Raw genomic sequence first — 18,800 nt, 5'->3', positions numbered from 1 at the left:
CTTCATTCTTCTCTGTGGTTCTACCCATCCTTTTTTTTTTTTAATGCCCTTCCTATCTTAAAGAAGGGAGAAGAATAAAACTGAGCTTTAGAGGCACAATGGGTTCTTAAAACAACATAGGACAGCTTCCTGCTCTGTTCTCTAACACTTTAGTTGCCTACAGATGGAGAGAGAAAAAGGGACATCACCCCTCTGAAAAACTGTTGGGCAAAATCTAGCAGCAGGTTTCTGTACATGTATATGCAGTGAGCTTAGGCTTTTTTTGACATACTTTTAATAAGCAGCAATCCAATCCCAAGTTGCTTTAGCAAATGCATTTGCAACCTTCACTTTGCACTGCCTCTTCTTGGATGATTGTGACATTTGATATGTTCTTTTTTTGCCCTCTTTGTCAGCCTGGCTCTTCATGTCAATCCATAGCATTGCATGTGGTTAACTTGACAGATGCAGGAATTTGCTGCCAAGCTTTGGAATGTGTTTTTTCAGCACTGGCATCTGGGAGTCAGATGGTCCTCCTGGCTGCCCCCTTGTCTTGCTGCGTTTTAGTTTTGCTGGGGTCTGGTGTAGCATCACCTGTTGCTATGCTTCCTTTTCTTCCCATATGTCAGGTTCCTCAGATCATGTATGAATGTGAGGAAATGCTCTCGGATTCTGTATGCATTAGCAGATACATTCCTCATAAATGTGTCAGAAGGTAAAAAAAGGTGTCTCTGTTAGGATTTAGAATTAAACTCTTCGAGTGCATTGTGCATGTAACTAATATCTGCGTTTGACACATCTCTTGAGTTTGTCAAGATGTGTCTTGGAGATAAGACTCATAAGCACTTTTGGGGAGTGAGGGAAGGTTGTTAGAGTTGATTCTTTTCATTTTCTTTACTTTATATGAATTCCCCTTTTTAAGTAATGTAAGCAAATAAGATGGCATTTTCATTTCGGTATGTGGCTTACATTTTCATAAACCCAGACGCTTCCCATTTTAGAAGTAAAAGTTGTCTTCAGAAAGAAATGATTTGTTTGCTTCCAACTCGTTTTCCTCTCTTTTTTTATACTTCCCATAGCAAATTCTGAATAGTGCACATTTCAGCTTTTGGCAGTCTCTGTAGCAAACCCTTCCAAGTTTAGTTTAGCTACTTTTTTTATGTCAAAAGGCATTTGCATGGGTTTACAGGCAAAATTATGGTTCAACATATTCACATTGTTTGCATGAACATCACTGTTTCATCAGACTGTGACATTGGATTTGTTGCCATATTGCAAAATTTTGTGGAGATAACTAACTACCTGACTTTTTAAAGGAAAATAGCTTGAGCTCTTGCTTACAGCTGCGTGGTGGTCCTGGATACTTACTAAAATTGAAAAGAAATATCCCTCTTAGCTAGGGTAGCAGATATCTATGCAACCAAGCTTGATGCAGATCATTGGTCATTTTCAAGCGCAGGTTGTATTTACAGCTTTTTAAATGTGTCTGAGATTTGACCAAAGAGTTTTATCCACTACTACAAAAGCAAGGCAACATCCTCCTGTTGGTAAATTTACGGAGTATTTGACTACTACAGAGATGATCCAAACCCAAAGGTTTTGTACTGACTTCTCCTATGAATATTTATGATACTACTTTTAAGTATTGAATAGGGAAACCAGTAAAACAGTACCCGATGATGAATATTATTTTATAGTTTAATTTAATTTATAGCTTAATTATAGTTTAATTTTCTCTCAATTTCTAGCTCTCTGTTCTTAGATAAGATGAAAGTACGTTAGTGAAAACTTATTACTATCACATGCTTACCATCTGTAAAAACTTTAAAAGGATTGATGTGGTTTTATGGCCCTTTATAGCATAAACTGACTTTGCAAATGTTAACTTAAGAATTTTTGTGTAGGAAAGAATCAAAATACATATTTTTCTGCCTCCTGTGTAAGGATGGATGGAGGGTCTATTAAGATTAGTGCAGTGAAAAGTTGCCAGTGCAGTTGGATGTTCTGCTTACTGTTATCCACAGAAGAGATTTAGTTAAAACAGAAAATGTATGCATTTTCTATTGTCTTACTAGTATCTCTTTTATAAGCAGGAAAGGTATTTGGTGCCTATTGTAAAGTGGATTTATGATATGTACACTTAACTCATAACTAGAATGAGTCTAATAACATGAAGCATTTCTTGTAAACTAGTAGGAATTCCCCTTAGATAACCAGTTTGCCATCACTACTGACCCAACCTGGGTAACACATAGAAGAAAGCAATTTTTTCCTGCAAGTCACAAATTTTTTAATTGTCTCTAACTGTTTATTAGGAATGCCTGCCAGGAGTGTTCTCCTCAATTCAGATGTCATTTTATATCTTTTTGCTGTCATTACTTTTTTTAACAGAAAGGATGTGGATACCATCTTGACCTACTCATGGTGGCAGTCATGCTTGGAGTGTGCTCTATTATGGGATTGCCGTGGTTTGTTGCAGCCACTGTCCTCTCTATTTCCCATGTGAATAGCTTAAAACTGGAATCAGAGTGCTCCGCTCCAGGGGAGCAGCCAAAATTTCTTGGAATCCGGGAGCAAAGAGTCACAGGGCTCATGATTTTTATCCTTATGGGCTCATCTGTCTTTTTGACAAGTATCCTGAAGGTAATTTGGGGAAGTAAGAAAAAGCTAAAGAATAATGCATTACACTGAGCATTTCACTGTTGTTACTGTATTATTTAATGAGTGCCCTTTCCAGGCACATTACTAACTAGCATAATGTTACACAATGATAATCTAAAGTGGAATTCTGATTTTGCATAATAAAATGGCTAGGGACATCTAACATTTTAAAAACAAAAACCTTGTAATGAGAATCTGGCCTGACAGAAGTCAAAGGGAATTCTGCCATTGACCTGTAGTATATGAAGATTCACCCTTTGTCTATACTTTGGGCCCATGGCAAATGATCGTGAAACAGGCTTGCTAAGTTATCCCAATAAGTAAATTTATTTAGAAAATTTAAAAACATTTTGTGATTTCTGGATAATTTAAAAATACTTTCACAGTTGCAAGAGAAGTTCTATGGTTCATTCTTGGAAATGAACTTGAAAATTCTCTCATGCTGCCTGCATACTGAACACAGCTCACCAGTGTCCTGAAACTGGGTGTCTAGTTATATGCATATATAATACCATCTATATACATAATACTTACTGTTTTTAAGAATTATCTGGCCTCTGTGAAATCATAAGAGTTTTGCCACTGGCTTCAGTAAGACCAGAATTTAAACTTGCATGTTGTCACAGTGAAGGCAATAAGCCCTTAGAACTTGTACTTCCCAGTAGTATTTTATTAAGTATATCATAAAACCTTCACTTTGAAAACGCACAGAACATGCGTTTTGTGTATTTAGTATTTAAAACAGATACTTATCTATGGAAATATTCCTTTACCTACACACTGTATACTGAGAGCCTAAACATTTAAAATAGTCTCTTAAAAAATCATTCATAAAAGTAATTCACCCATTTTTAAACGCTTAAAACACAGAACATTTCTTTTAGCAGTATGAAGTATTTTGTGTGTGTCTTGAACATTTTTCTGAGGATTATAGCTTTACTATTCAGATGCTCTCCTGAGCAGTCTTTTAAATAAAGAATTTAAGTATGTATCAAACACTTTCATTTTTCGTGTAGTTCTGTTAATTTTATTAATAGTGAATAAAGTATATTGTAATAACTGGCCGTGAGAGGAAAATAAAACTACAGAGCCAGATTCTTCTTTTGCTGTATACTCTGAGAAACATTATTAATTTGTAATTGAGTGACTCTGAATTTACAACTTGTCTGATTAATGCAGGCATATGGCACTTTGAATTTCAACTGTTTAGAATGTCTTTCTAGAAGCATTTAAAATTGTTGAATGGTATTTAATATGCTCTTCCCTTTCTCTGCTTGTTTGTGCAGTTTATTCCTATGCCAGTACTTTATGGAGTATTTCTTTACATGGGTGCTTCATCTCTAAAGGGAATTCAGGTAAAATGGATTTATGAAGAGTGTGTTACTGATGATGCTTTCTATAAAATGTGTAGCTGCTATTCTTATTTCATTATATTTTGTGTATAATCTTAAAGGAATGTTGCCAACCTTAAATTCTTGAAAGTGACTCACTTAAAAAGGAAAATGGATTCTCTCTAAATAGAGTATTCCCTTTAGGTAATGTGCTCCAATTTTTTATTTTTTAGGTGCCGATTTTTCTGTTCTCCCTTGTTATCAAGGGAATTTTGGTTGAGCCTAAAAACTGAGTAACAACTATCAGAAGCTCTTCCTTCTCCCCTGCCTCTGTGTTCACTTGCTTGCCTGCTGCCTTTTTAGCTTCCAAATTAGCGCCTTTGTAGTGGTACGCTGGATCTTTAACTTTGCCTATATGAGGCTTTTTGGCTAACTCGCCAAACTAAAACTAATATAGGTGAGATTTTGAAGATATTTCCTGTGCACGTAAATGCCCCAGGCAGGGAAGTGGAACTGTTGCAAGTTGCATGCTACTTAATTTCTGGCCTCAGGGATGAAGGGTAAAGTCTAGTGGAAGGGCAGCATTCCTGCAGTGGCCTGAAGTAGGGGCCCCTGGCAGAAGCCAGGCACTCCAGCATTCAGGTCAGGGTTGGTAATGGTATCCTATGTACCATTTCTCCTGGATGACTGCAGCGTTAAATGGCATGGTGTCAAATCTTTTAGCCCATCTGACACAAACACTCAAATTTTCAAGTGTGCCTTCATTTGTTATTGAAAGTTGAGGTATTGATACACCTTCCAAGACAATTGAGAAAGAATAATCACATGACAAAAACATGAATTATACTGTGCAAAAGGTTTTCAAATACAAACAGCAAAGAAAATGCCTGATTATTTCTTTCATTATTTTTAAATTTTTGATTGCGAGTTAAAAATGTCTTGCTTTTTTTAATCTCTCTTATTATTTATATGCAAAGCTGGCAACATCTCTTGTTTTTTGACTAGTTTTTTCTATTCAGAGACTCTCTTATACCTTTGCCTAGCTCTTATCATTTGGGTTGATATTCTAAAAAGTGCAGTTTGGCTTTTACTGAGGTTTAGATAATTTCAACTTAATATGGTTCAGCTGTTCCTCAGAACAAGGGTATGAGAAAGTACACTATTGAGGAGTGTTTTTAAGGCATGCTAAAATCTGGCTATCTTTACTTGGAAAAGTGATAGCATCCCCCTCCCTTTCTTCCTCCCCCAAGCTGGGACAAGGAATTGAGATTTGATAAGATGGCTGTAGTGGGAGGATGTGCTTTTTGCTGTTTCTGTGAAAAAGAAATCTACTCAAATCTGGCCAAATTATAAGCCTTTAAAAAAATGCAGTTTGCACATGCTCAATAAAGATTCCTGAAACTTGAAATTCCTGAAGACTCTGTGAATATAGTATGGCTCATCCATGCAGGGAGAAATGGTGCATCACCACCATCACTGTGCCATAGCAGCTGACACAAAGTCTTGGGTCAGTATGGAGCCAAATAAGTCTGAAAACCAAGAACCTCTCATGTACGTTCCTGACGGCATGGCAGTTGGCTTTCTGGCATTCCGCCGCCGCGCCCCCCCCCCCCCCCCCCCGTTTTTGTGAAGTAAGTGCAATAGGGAAAAGAAAACAGCCTGAGGTAAAGTGTCTGGTGAAGTAAACCAGAGAGGGGGGAAGAAAAAAAAAAAAAGAGTTTCATCTACAGGAGATAAAAGACTGAAGAGATCCCTCCATGATCAGCTTTTTGTGTGCTAAAGGAAGCAGAGCTCAGTTGTTGAGAAACAAAAGTTTACAATGTGTTAGAAAGGCAGTGTAATAGTGCATATGTCCAACAGGATCAACCAGCTTCCATTCAGTTTCATTCACAGTTGATTCACGTCTACTTTGAAGTCTGGCTTTGCCTAACTTTAAGAGTTCTTGACTTGAAATCTTAGCAGTACTATTTTAAAGTAACTATTTTCTTTGTGTATAACATATTATGCAGTTATGAGCAGGATGTTTCCTGGAGTATGACTATACAGAATGTAACAGAATCCAATATCTCAGCACATCTGCAATAGAAATGGCTAGGGAGACAAATGTGTATTAAAATTGAAAAGCACTTAAGTAGTATGACTAACCAAATAATTAAACTTTATTTAAATAATACAATTCTCATTCTTACTCTGGTGGCTCAACCAGAGAGGTGAGTCCTTTACCACCGTTGGACTAGTATAGATTCATGGCTCATGATTGTAACTGAGGTAGTCTTTTTCTGTGCTCCTGAACTTCTGCACAGTTTTTGCCTTTAGAATAACAAACCAGATTCTTAGGATATTCAGGATCTCTTAGGCAGTGTGTGAATGTCAGCATAGATGATCCTACAGCTCATTTTGATGCAAACTTTTTAAAACTTCTCTTTCAGCTTTTTGACAGGATAAAGTTATTCTGGATGCCTGCAAAGCATCAGCCAGATTTTATTTATCTGAGGCATGTTCCTCTTAGAAAGGTCCATCTCTTCACTGTAATTCAGCTGAGTTGTCTTGTGCTTCTGTGGATTATAAAGGTTTCAAGAGCTGCCATTGTCTTTCCTATGATGGTATGAAATATTTTTTATTTCCTCTAAAAATCCCCTTTCTTTTCACTTGTGCATAATTATTAATGAAGAAAAAAATTGTCGGCAGGTAATTACAATATTGCTTTGATTCAGTGTTCAAGGACAATTCATACTGTATTAAGTAAGGAAAAATTCTACATATAACCTCTAGTTTGAATCTAGGTTGCACTGTGTTTATATGTGTGGATAGCCCAACTGTATATTCTCTTAGGGAAAATTCTTCTCTTAAAAAAAAAAAAAAAAGTTAAGGAGTAGTGCTTAATCATTTTACAGAAAGAACATTCCCTCATTAAGGAAGATTGTTCATTGCACTGCGGAACTTTACTGATTGGTCTGTGTCTTGCTGGAAATAAAAGAAAAATCTGTTCTGCTGCTTAAGTGATCTCTCTCTGATTATTTCACTAACTGAAAATAAAAGATACATACTGACCTCAGTGATTGTTAAATGCTTCAAGCCATACTTCATCTGAACAAAGGAAGACCAGCTGTTGGCCTATCCAAATTAAAGAATAAAATTGTAGCTGTAAAATGTGGTCACTTCTGAAAGTATTCCTCTACAAGCATATTTGTCAGTTTTACTTGCTTAATTTCCTAATTCTTTGGATTAATATCTTTACAGGTCCTAGCTTTGGTATTTGTCCGAAAACTCATGGATTTCTTTTTTACTAAGCGGGAGCTCAGCTGGTTAGATGATTTGATGCCCGAGAGCAAGAAAAAGAAACTGGAGGATGCTGAGAAAGAGGTGGGTCATGGTTTCAGTTTTTTTTGGTGTGTAGCACTTCATCAATTTCTCCTTCAGGCATTTAGAGAAAATGCTGTAAATAAGGCATATTCCATGCAACAGGCAGACTTGTTAACAGTATCCAAAGTGTAATATTGTCATATTTTACATAAGTCCTTTTAAGGTTACAAATCTAATAGGCTTAGGTGGGGATGTCTATTAGATGTAGATTCTTATGCTGCCGTACTGTCATATAACATAGTATCTACAGTGCTCCTGGGGATTGCTCCTGAGACCCACTCAGATGATGTGCAGGGATGAACCTATGTCTGTAGGAAAGCCCTCAGATGCATGGGGCACTTTGATGCTGCTTTGGGACTGGTCTCGCTCCTGCTGGAGATGCTGAGGAGAGCACTGCAGAATTTAAGGGGCATGGCATGTCCCAGCTACATCTGAACCATACATAGGTCACATGCCATCACCCTGTGCCCTCTGAGTTCAGCAGCGTCATAACCCTGTGCAGTATCCCTATTACACTCCGGGACAGCATTTTCCTTCTGCTACTGCAGAAACAATTTACTTCTGATGACAAGGTCAGTGACACTGCTTACCCCTGTTAACCAAATCCGCAGACTTTTACTTACAGCCTGTGGCACTACTACCCAGTTGACTGTTTCAGATCTGGACTCCTCGTCTCCTTTCAAAGTTTCTTGATACAGGACAGACTCTTGCCCATTTCCACTCATAACGTTCCTATATTTTAACAGTGAAACACTGATCTTTCTGATTGTAGCTTTCTAACGTACATCTATTTTGCATCTATTTGATAGTATTTTCATCTAGCTGCTGCTTCATGAATTGCTTGTTTGACTATCATATAAAACTGTGGGAATATAAAGTAACTTTATGCGTAAGGGATGGAGGTCTTTGTCCTTTGTCCCTGGTATCAGCCACCTGATCCATGTCAGCTGTTAGGGAACATCAGTACTGGGCCCAAATAAATGAGGGACTAGTCTCGATGGAGAAACACTTAACTGCAGGAGCAGTAGGTAGAATATGTTGGTGCCAGGTTATTTTAAATGGGAGTCGTGTGTTCTGCATCAGCGCTTTCAAATAGTAGCATGGTGTGAGGCTGTGGCGGGGGTGTGAGGCTGTGGCGGCAGTGGGAGTGAAGGTGCAGATGATGCCACGTGGTCTTGGCAGGCTGTGGTCACTTCTAGGCAGGAGTGCTCTGGGGACAGTTGTGCATATGACCTCTAAGATGCCCTGAAGACCTCTGCAAAAGCCTGGGACCCGTGAGACATAACCTTTTGGTGGTACAAGGGTACTGCAAAAACTAGATAATGTGAATGGATAAATCAGCAGTTTATCCTTAGGGATGCCCTGAGATGTGATCTGAGACCAGTGAAATGGTGCGTGTAAGGATTCCCATTGGTAAGCCTATTTGCAGAAATAGGACATGAGCTAATAATTTGAACATGTAACTGCGAAAACTAGATTTCTCTGCCTTTAGGATTCTTCTGTGACCTTTGACAACTCACTGCCTCATCTGTAACCTGGAGAACTATAACTTTGCTTTCTTTAACACATTCAACATACTTTCATAGAATACGTTTTGGGGAAAAAGTTTTACCTAGGTGATAAAATCATGATGATTATTTACTGTTTAGTATGTCCCTGTAAAACTGCCAGGCTGAAATTAAAATACGTGAGTCATTGTTTTCCCCCTTGAATTGAAGCAGACCAGAGTTGTTTCATCACAGTATCTGTTGTCATCACAATTCAGAGTAACCAGAAGTAACCAAGGTAGCTCTCTTCTTGTGGGTCTGGTTATTGGAAAGAATTCCTTGTTATCCTTATGTTTTGGTTATATGTCACTTTCCTTCCCATGCTTGATAGGACGGCATCAGAAAACAAAACTGGGAAAATCTACTGGTGTTACTTTATTTCATTCACTGTCTATTTTGAGAGGTTATTTTTACATATTTTGGCATTTCTAAATATTTGGAGCTATTATTAAAACTGTTCAACTGTCAAAAACTTAGGAAGCTGTGAAGCCTGGAAATGACAAAATTAACTAGTAATAAAACTTCTGACATGTAGCCTAAGGAATTAATTGGAGAGTTGCTATCACACGGCTTTTAAAAATAGAAGTATTCTACCCACAAGAATATTCAGAAATACAGCTGACAAGATCTGAAACTTATTTGATTGGATCCTAATTTCATCACCTAAGTTGTTTTTATATTTTTAGGCCATGTTTTTCCAAGGCTTTGTACATTTATAGTGGATATTATACATGCCTTCTCCTCACAGACCTCCTTTGGAAGCCACTTTGATGTTAATCAATTAAGTCTTTCTCAGACAGGAATGAACAAAGTGGCTTCTCCCACTTGGAGAAAAAAAAATGTTGTGACTTTTAAAATAGTTGTAATAGTAAAACATTGAAGAAACAAATTTCATGCAGAGAGGACTTAAATTCTGCTATTTTGGAAAACTGTACTTGCTCTTCCAACTAATACCAACTTACCAGTGTGTGTGATGCATGTGGGGTTTTGGGTGATCTGCCAGAAAATGGTAAGCTCTCTTTTTGGGAGAGCCAACTGACACTTTCAAACAGGCACCAGGATAAACTGTTACAAAGCCATCTAATAAAGGGCAGAAAGATGTGGAGGTCTCTGGGCGTCTCTTACGCTCATACGCACACAGTGCTACAGTTTAGGGCAGGATTTGATGGTTACATTCATGTGAAGGCACCGTAACCTCCTGGCTGTGGTTTTCCTGACCTAACAGGGGTGTGAGCCTTGAGAATCCTCCTGTGGAACCTTGAGTTGATATCTGAAAGACCAAGACTTGTTTTCCTTTGTTCTTGCAGACAGAACATGGTGCTTGAGGGGTGTTGTTTTGTTCTCCCCCCCTCATAAGATAGATTTTCTCAATTTTGTAATTATTTCACAAAAAGATTTTTGGTAGATATGTCTCCTAGTTCTCTTCACTTCCTGTTACTCATAGAAGTTTTTCCCTGTTCGAGAGAAAACTAATTTTGGTTTCTTGTTTCACTGCAATAAAACTTTATCAGGATTAAAACTGTGTGTGCAAACTTAAATTTGACTTCCCTAATTTTTGCATGTTAACATTGAAATGTAGGTATCCTGTTATGCATGATATTTAAAATTCACCATACAGTTGCTCACTCAGTGTTACTAATTTTTCTCTTTATTGTTACAAAAGTGTCTCCTCTGTTTGGCATTGAAAAATAACATTACATGAAGATACATCTTTTAAAATAGAGGGTTTTAGATGTCAAATTTTTAAATTAAAAGAGTTGAAAAATATCTTACTTTAAGAACTTCAAATAAATACTTAAAGAAAAGGGGAAAGAGGATTAAAGTACATAAATCCCACTTTTCACAATATCATATCCTGTCTCATGTCTAAATTCCTTCCTTCTAGGAAGAGCAAAGTATGTTAGCAATGGAAGAGGAAGGGACTGTTCAGTTACCACTAGAAGGACATTACAGGTAAAATATACCTTTCCTCTTTTAGGTGAGTTGCAATAAACAAATAAAATAAACATGCCACAATATTTATTCTTAATGCTTACTGAATGTCAGGAGGATGTTTGTCTGGTAGTAGAGTACAGATAGGTGAACTGAACCATATAGTGCAGCGTTGAACAAGCTCAGCCCTTTTCTAGTCTTTCCCCATGATCTCACAGTCCCTAGGAAAAGGACACACTAGCTGAAGTTTTCCCTTGGGCAGGACTGCAGGATCAGGCCATTCATAATGAACCTTGGCTTCTGATATGCACAGGGTGAAAGGAAGATGTAGAGCAGGTCAAACCCTTCACTCTAATGCTAGCAGGGAGCCAGGAAAGGTTTTGAACACAACCCAGAAAAACGAGGTTCTTACAGTATTACATTTTAAAACATTCTAATTAAGATCCTAGCTATGTAAGATAATAAGTGAATCAAGAGCTGTCCAGGGTAGATAAGGCATAATGCAGGGCTGACACAACAAAAAGCATGAAAACCTATGTTATAGATAGTAATAATACATGTGGCCAGCCCATAAGGACTTACTCTCATTTACAGTTTTCAGAAAGAAAGTTCTTAATAAAGATTTGAAATATCTCGTGATAGTAACCTCTGCATTAATGTGAGTTCATAGGAACACTATCTGAGTGGCCTCCTCTCTTATATTTTAACACAAAGTTACCCTAATGTCTCCTAAGGCAAATAACTAACTGTCTCTCTGAAAAATCCCAGCCTTTTTCTTACTTTTTGATTCATCACACTTCTAATGGTCTGCTTTTTTCTTCTTTTGTCCATACCTTTTTGTTCTATTTTATATTAGCATTACGTAGCTTAATTTATTTTGAGGTGTGATCTATATTGATCTATAGTGTGTTTACTTAGGTAGAGTTGCCTGGGTAATATCTGACTTTCCGTACTGTAAGGGTCACAGTCCTACAGCTAAAAAGAAGAGTCAGGACATTGGTTGATAAAGTCGTTCCCCAAAACACTGTGAAAACAAGTTTACTGAGGGCTTACTGAATGTCAAGCCATACGTAAACCATGAAGTCAGGAATGATGTATGGGCAGGCCCTTAAAATATTTAAGACTTTATTATTCTTAAGTGTATAAATACATATTTGGAGCAGTCCAGGTAAAGCTAAGGGCATAAATGCTACAAAGTGCTGCTTAAAGCTACTGATTAGCTTGTTTAATTGGGGCATTTTTATTAGATCTCTTAAATCTTTGACTTTGTCAAGGTTTTTGATTGCTTTTAAAATTGTTTTATAAGAAAGTGGAGTTTCAGAGCATAAGTACTTTGAGAACTGTTAGGAGCTCTTAGGATTCTTGTTTAATCCAACTATGCCACTGGCATGCTGTGAGATCTTGGGCAATATTTCATTTCACGGTTCCTCATTTTACTCTATTAGTTGGAAGTGACACAATATATTTTATTGATGTTACTGTGATTAATTGCTGTTGGAGGAGGAAAATACTGAAGTGCTAAGATGTTTTAAGAGAATATTTAAGTCATTGTTCAGGATTTTTGAGGTTTAACACTTGCATTGCATGTACTTATTGTCATCACTATCAGTTTTCAAGGACTTTTATAGAGTTAATAAGTAACAAAGACTGATCGATCATTGTTTTATTGTGTATTTACTTTTATTCTTGCCTAGAGATGACCCATCTGTGATAAACATTTCTGATGAAATGGCAAAAACTGCTGTGTGGAAGACATTGTTGATATCCTCAGAGAATGCAAAAGATAAGGAGTCAAGCTTTCCTTCTAAAAGGTTTTAATTTTTTTTTTACTGCATTATACTTCATATATTGGTGTCAAAGCAATGTTAGAGTATTTTGCTGGGGATTAGAAAGATTTCTAGCATCTTGCAGTTTTATTTCTTGAGGTTTCCTTTTATTTATGTCCAGTCATAATATTCTGAGCTCAAAACCCAAATTCACTATTTATTTAAAAAACAAAAAAGACATATTTGCATGCTACTTAGTTATGCTGCAGTGGAAAATGAAGTTGAGCATGCCTGATGCTTGTGTAATGAACCACCACCCTACACCTGGATATTGCACAACAGCTGTTGTGTTTGTTCTGCTTGCTTTTGTTCTTTCCTCTTGAAAAAGAAGTGGTCATTACTGCTCTGGAAATATCTATATGAAGAACCCAGTACTCTGAATGCAATCTATGAATATTTGGAGTGAAAATAATTTTAAGATTGCACCACTTCTTTTCATTTTTCTGCCTACTTCACTTGTACTCAAAACAGTTAAATACTTCTAAATTTTAGTCCAGACAAATGTAAAATGAAGCAATGATGTTTTATCTGTGCTACAGAGTTATTACGGGAATAAGAAAATATTAAATACAAGCACAGTGTGATTGTAAGAGAAATTTTCCTGTGTTTCCATAAATTTTAAATTTAACTATTTTCTACTTAATTGTTTCATATCACATTTTTGTCATAAGCTCCCCTTCCTAATCACTCTAGAAGCTGATTCCCCAAAGGTAAGACCCTGTCCCCCAACCTTTTCCTTGATTGTATCTTCCCATTCAAAATGGTGTCACCTAGGAACACAAATGACTTGACATTGTGTAGTTTTTGGGGAGACAGAATGAAAAGAAATTTCAAATAGGAATGTAAAATGTCTTCGTTAGAGTCCTTAATATTAAAATTTGAAATCTATTGTGTATTAAAAATAGAAACTGTAGATGTAGTATATTTAAATGTAGTATATTTAAATGTTAAATTGAATTTATTAGTAGAATTCTTTTTCATTAATTCTTCGACTTTTTAAAGATATAAAATTATATTCTGTCCATTTCTAAATCTAGTTTTCAAAACAAGCTCCATGTTGGAAACAGCTAGTCATTGTTTTATGGTGAAAAGATGCAGTAAGAGAAAAAATTTTGTAGTGAAATATATTTTTTAATTTTGTCACCCCAAAATGGCATGCTGCCTTTCAGTGTTGTTCCTTTCCCTAAACAGCATAAACAAGATGAACAGCTGATAACCAGAGAATCTTCATTTCAGACACCCATGGAGCAGCCCACTAATGTGATCACTTTAATGCTATTTCACTGACAGTCAAAATAGCAGTGTAGTTCTGATTTGCCTTCCACCCTACACAAGGCTTGAAAAGGATCCTGTCACAGTGAAATCAGGGTGGTGCATGGGAGGCTGTACAGTAGGGTTTTCTTACCTTATGTGCTCTGCTGTCCAGGCTGTGAAAGCCTGGAGAAAGAGAAGAAACTGATGTGGTACATTCACAGCCACTGGGTATGCAGTAGTTGTAATTCTTCTGGTGGATGTTGTTTTCTTTGATGGTATGATAGACTATGTAAAAATGTACTGTTTTTACCTGAAATTTTCAAAGATCCTTTGAGCAAAGAGCATCCACATAGACTGTGGCTCAGACAACATTGGTAAAACATCATTTGGCCTTTCTGCTAAAGTAAAATAGAAACTCATTTTCTAATGAGCTCATTTTCAATCTGTTCTTGTATCTTTGCTCATGAAGACAAAGACTCAGGTGAAAAGGAACTAAGGGATCACAGGTTTTATGGTTTTAGGTATGAGTGTCCTGTTGTAAAGGAACAACCTCTTAAAGAATCTGAAATCCTGCTTTTTCCTGTGCTCTAGCTTGTCTCAGATTCCCAGACAGAAGTAGATTCAAAGAACTTTAAACCTGGAAGGCTTGCTTTCTGATAAGCAAAACCATAGACAACATTAATCTTAAATAATATTAGAGACAATGTTAAAGAAACATTATATTCTTAAATGCATGTAGCATTACATGAAGATGTAATTCAATCCTAGGTAAGTACTGAGAAAGAAGAAAGCTTGGAATGGTAGCCGTCATAAGGATAATTTTTGCAAATGATCAAGATCACCAGTATTACATTACACAACTCCATTCAGTAAAGGGTATCTTAACACAGGGGGAAAAAAAAAATCACGTTGTTTTGAAATTAGTGTTACTAATGCCTTCTGAAGTTCAACTACAGAAGTGTTTAGTACTCCTTTTCCTGTTGTCAGGTCTACTTTCTTATACTAATATCCCAAAATATTATTAAATGGAGATAATTAAATTATGATACTGTACTATGATTTCATGTAATGCCTTTTATGTAAGGCACTGATCAGTTAACAACATAGGGTGATTTCTGGAATACATAAAATCTGGAAGTTCTTTGTACTAATTAAATACTGAGTTGACTTGGCCAATGAAAGACTGGCCAATAATAAACTAAGATCATCTCCATAGAGAGATTGTAGGCAGGAGGGGTTTATGCAAATGACTTCTCAGCCTGATGCATGGATAATACTTATCTTAAGCTCTGCCCTGCCCCTGTGAAGCAGTGTAGTGTGTGACAGTTCTTACATCCCAGACTCATAACAGTATTTAAGTGTCTAAAGAGGGGACTTAAATGAGATTTACTTAGTCACCTGTTGCCTAACCATAGAGACACCTGACCTTTACAATTTTCCAACCTTAATTTTTCATTATGAAAATTCCTAGGGACCTAAAGGTCTGCTTTTGAGCCTGTCTTGGTAGAACTGAACACCAAGGCACCTATCTGAAACATAGCCCTCTTTCTGGTACTTGTAATTAAATATTCCTCTGTCTTTGCTTACAATATTAAGCCCTTCAGATAGCAATTTCAAAATATATGCAGAAGATCTGCCCATGTATAGAAGGTAGTCCTAGCTGGTCTTTTAAAGTATTGGAGAAAGAGGCATCTCCCAGTTTGTAGATGGTATGAGTTCCCTTCTCTACCTGATGATATGCAAAGCCCGCATCCCAAACCTTCCTTCTCAGGCTTGTTAGACTACTCCCTTGGTAGGGAGGAAGAGCTCCAAGTCCCTTACAGATCCACCAGTTACGTGTTTTACTGGTAAAAGACTGGACTTGTCCTTTTTTTTTTTTTTCCAAATTTCTCAAGGCATTAAAGCCCACATCTGCAGGAGATGCTCAGAGATGGGAATCCTAAGTAGAAGGAAGACTTTTCCTGGTATCACAGAGGCACCTAAAAACGTGGAAATATTATAGACTGTAAGGCACACAACACATCCTCAGTGTTTGCTTTTACTAAGCACAGGTAACTCTCTGCCTGCTGTACTGCTGCACTTTAAATTCACCCCCCCAGGAATTTGTTTGCATACCCTTTGTGTGCAGAAAGTGTAACATACCCAATTCTATCACTGTTCTACAGAAGGTGACAGATTTGGCAGTTGAAGTGGCAGAAGTTGGTATTCTTTAGCTATTTCCATTAACACCTCTGGAAGCTGCCATAGGCATAGAAGTAAGCTTTGGCTGAACTGAATTGTATCCTTAAAGCAATTTTTATGTGAAGAAAAATGTCAGATGATTGTAAAATTGTGCATGAATCACCTTAAGAATTTGAGAATTGATCTTGCTTTCTTTAAGCCTTGTGTAACTCAGCCTATTTCTCATTCATTCTAGTTAAGGAATTATTCCCATGAAACCTGGTAGGTTATGTGCTTGATACAGGTTTGTTCTCAGAACCATCTTTTTTTTAGATACCCTGCCACTCTTTGTTGAAGGCTTGATCTGCCTGTGTTGTGGAAGCCTCTTTGCATTTTCGTAGTGTGATTGAAACTCATTGCAAGAACATGACTTTTTATTTATTTACGCTGTTGTAAATTAGGACCCTCTTCACAAAAAAAAAATCATCTGCTTTGCACATATATTGCTTTCTGTAGGCAAATCAACAGTGTTTTAAGTGGAAAAAAGCTGAATCCAAATTTGAACTCTGCTTCAGAGTTCTTAGTGATACGGCTTTTGTATGATTTTTCAGGCTTTAAAAAAAAAAAGTTATTTCCTTATAATGTATACATGAGGAAGCATGTATTAAGCTCCAAATGGGGAATGTTGTCAGTCCCCACCCCCCCGCCTTCTCCTGCTCTCCCCTGTCAAGACTGAAAGCCAAATATTAGAGTTGGAAATTGGCTTGCACTGCTCTAGTTCAGAAACATTCCTTCTAAATGTACATTGAGCAACAGAATATATTTTAAAGACAAGAAATACTTATTGTGACCTCTTGCTTGTGCCATTTAAGAAAATGCCGGTATTGTCTGAGAACTGTACCATTACCATTATTTAATCAATTAACAGCTGTATTTGCCAAAAACAAAGGAAAAAAAAAAGAAAAAAAAGAAAGAAAAAAAGTGGCTATCTTTGCTTGCATGCTGGCTGACTTGTCTGTCTGTACATCTTAAGTTCTGTACCTACCTTGTCACTAAAATGCTGGCTGATGTCTTTGCACCATTCAGTATAGAAACTTTCACTTGCTTCCCAGTTTGTGCTATGCAGCATGAAAAATTAATGAAAATATCAGTGCAATGTTGGTTTTCAGGTAGATCATTAATATGTATGATAGTGCTGCTGTAAACTCTTTTTTTTCTTTCTTTCCCTAGTGCCGAAATCAGAAAAGAGAAGAAAGCTGACTCAGGGAAAGGTGTTGACCGGGAGACTTGTCTATGACTTGTTCTTCAATTAATTTTTTTACAAACAAATGAAAGGAGTGCCACAACCACTAAATATAAATAATTTGACCTTGTAACTTTTGTCTTTCATCTCAAACTAGCACAGGTAATGTAGTGCAATATTTGTCTCATTTCACCTTGTCTACATGTCTGCATTGTCTGTTACCTGTGTAAAAGTCTGCAGTAGCCAATGCAAAAAATCTTCATGTTCTTTGCTGGTATTGGCCATTTATCAGTATTCATATCATAAATTTAACAAGCAAAGTTTCTTTCAAATTCAACTTTCCTGTTAATAGGTTTGTACTGTATTTTGCTACTTTTTCTGTGTGAGAATACTTAATCTTCATTCAAGACGAACTTGAAAATACTTGTTCCAATTTTTTTTTTTAAATTACCTAACTTGAGTAAATGATTTCAGGAGACCCAAACTGACAAGCAAACATTAAAGAAGTTTTTAAAGTAACAACTGATCTGACCCTGTGAACAAACTAACAAGGATAATCCTTTCCTCCCCACGCTGTCCTTTTGAAGTCATGGATTACTCTTGCAATGAGGATTGCAGGGTCAGATTCTGTATTTGTGAAGTTTTTCTTGATTTAATACAGTGTATTTAATATTCAAATTTGTATGTAACTGGAACATAGTCATATATATATATAAAATATATATTAAAAATATATATTGAAACATTCTCTCACCTTAGTTGAAAAACAACACATCCTTTGATGTGAAACATGGGTACAGTATTTCTTAAAATGCAATCTGTGATTACAGTATCTTATCTTGTATTGTATGAATGTTGCCGTGGTAGGCCAAACAACTGCATTATGTCATTATGCATCCATTATTTTCTAATAGGGAAAATTTTGTAGATATAAACTATACCCCACATGCAGTTGTATCACCTGCCCAATGATTTTCCTCTTTGTTGCCTAAAATACAGCCACTTCGGCATATTTATATTGTCCTCTCTCTACTAACAACTGTAAACCTCTTAATTTCAGAGATTAATTGTGTGTAATACTTAAATGGGTATCCTGCTGTTGGTTTTGTTACAACTCTTCACTATACGATCAAGTACATATTGATGGAAAGATAAAAACAAACAACACTGCAAAGTAAAATGTGGCTTTAAAGCCATTACAAAGACATTTTTCATAATGGATTTTGTTACTGCCTGATCCTTCAAGCTGTTTTGTGAAAAACAAGGACTGCAAGATTAGGTATTGAATTAATAGAGATGTGGAGCAAAAGTTTTATTGCGTTATTTGGAATTCACCAATTTTTACATTTTTTTAAGATAAATTTTTAAATGATTAAATGAAAGCTCTCTCTCATTATTATGTTATTACTTTGAATCCTACGAATAAGAATTACAGTCTTGTAATCTTCATAACCACTCATCTACAGGGCTCTAACATTGCCCAGCTTTCCAAAATGAGATAATC

General features: G+C 36.6%; 1 protein-coding gene across 2 annotated transcripts in view; it reads left to right on the top strand.

The window, feature by feature from the left end:
* Window positions 1-17,677, top strand: part of SLC4A10 (solute carrier family 4 member 10) — an 87,302-nt gene extending 69,625 nt beyond the window's left edge. For both annotated transcript variants that reach the window (XM_050899605.1, XM_050899604.1), the window contains exons 17-23: window positions 2,371-2,622; window positions 3,927-3,995; window positions 6,401-6,574; window positions 7,212-7,334; window positions 10,767-10,834; window positions 12,508-12,624; window positions 17,284-17,677. In XM_050899605.1, coding sequence (XP_050755562.1) covers window positions 2,371-2,622; window positions 3,927-3,995; window positions 6,401-6,574; window positions 7,212-7,334; window positions 10,767-10,834; window positions 12,508-12,624; window positions 17,284-17,350 — 870 coding nt within the window. In that variant the 3' untranslated portion in view covers window positions 17,351-17,677. The remainder of the gene's footprint in view (window positions 1-2,370; window positions 2,623-3,926; window positions 3,996-6,400; window positions 6,575-7,211; window positions 7,335-10,766; window positions 10,835-12,507; window positions 12,625-17,283) is intronic.
* The last annotated feature ends 1,123 nt before the right edge of the window (window positions 17,678-18,800 follow it).

Source organism: Gymnogyps californianus, chromosome 7, assembly GCF_018139145.2.
Source record: "Gymnogyps californianus isolate 813 chromosome 7, ASM1813914v2, whole genome shotgun sequence".
In the NCBI taxonomy this organism is placed as follows: domain Eukaryota; kingdom Metazoa; phylum Chordata; class Aves; order Accipitriformes; family Cathartidae; genus Gymnogyps; species Gymnogyps californianus.
This window is presented reverse-complemented; position numbering and strand designations above follow the sequence as displayed.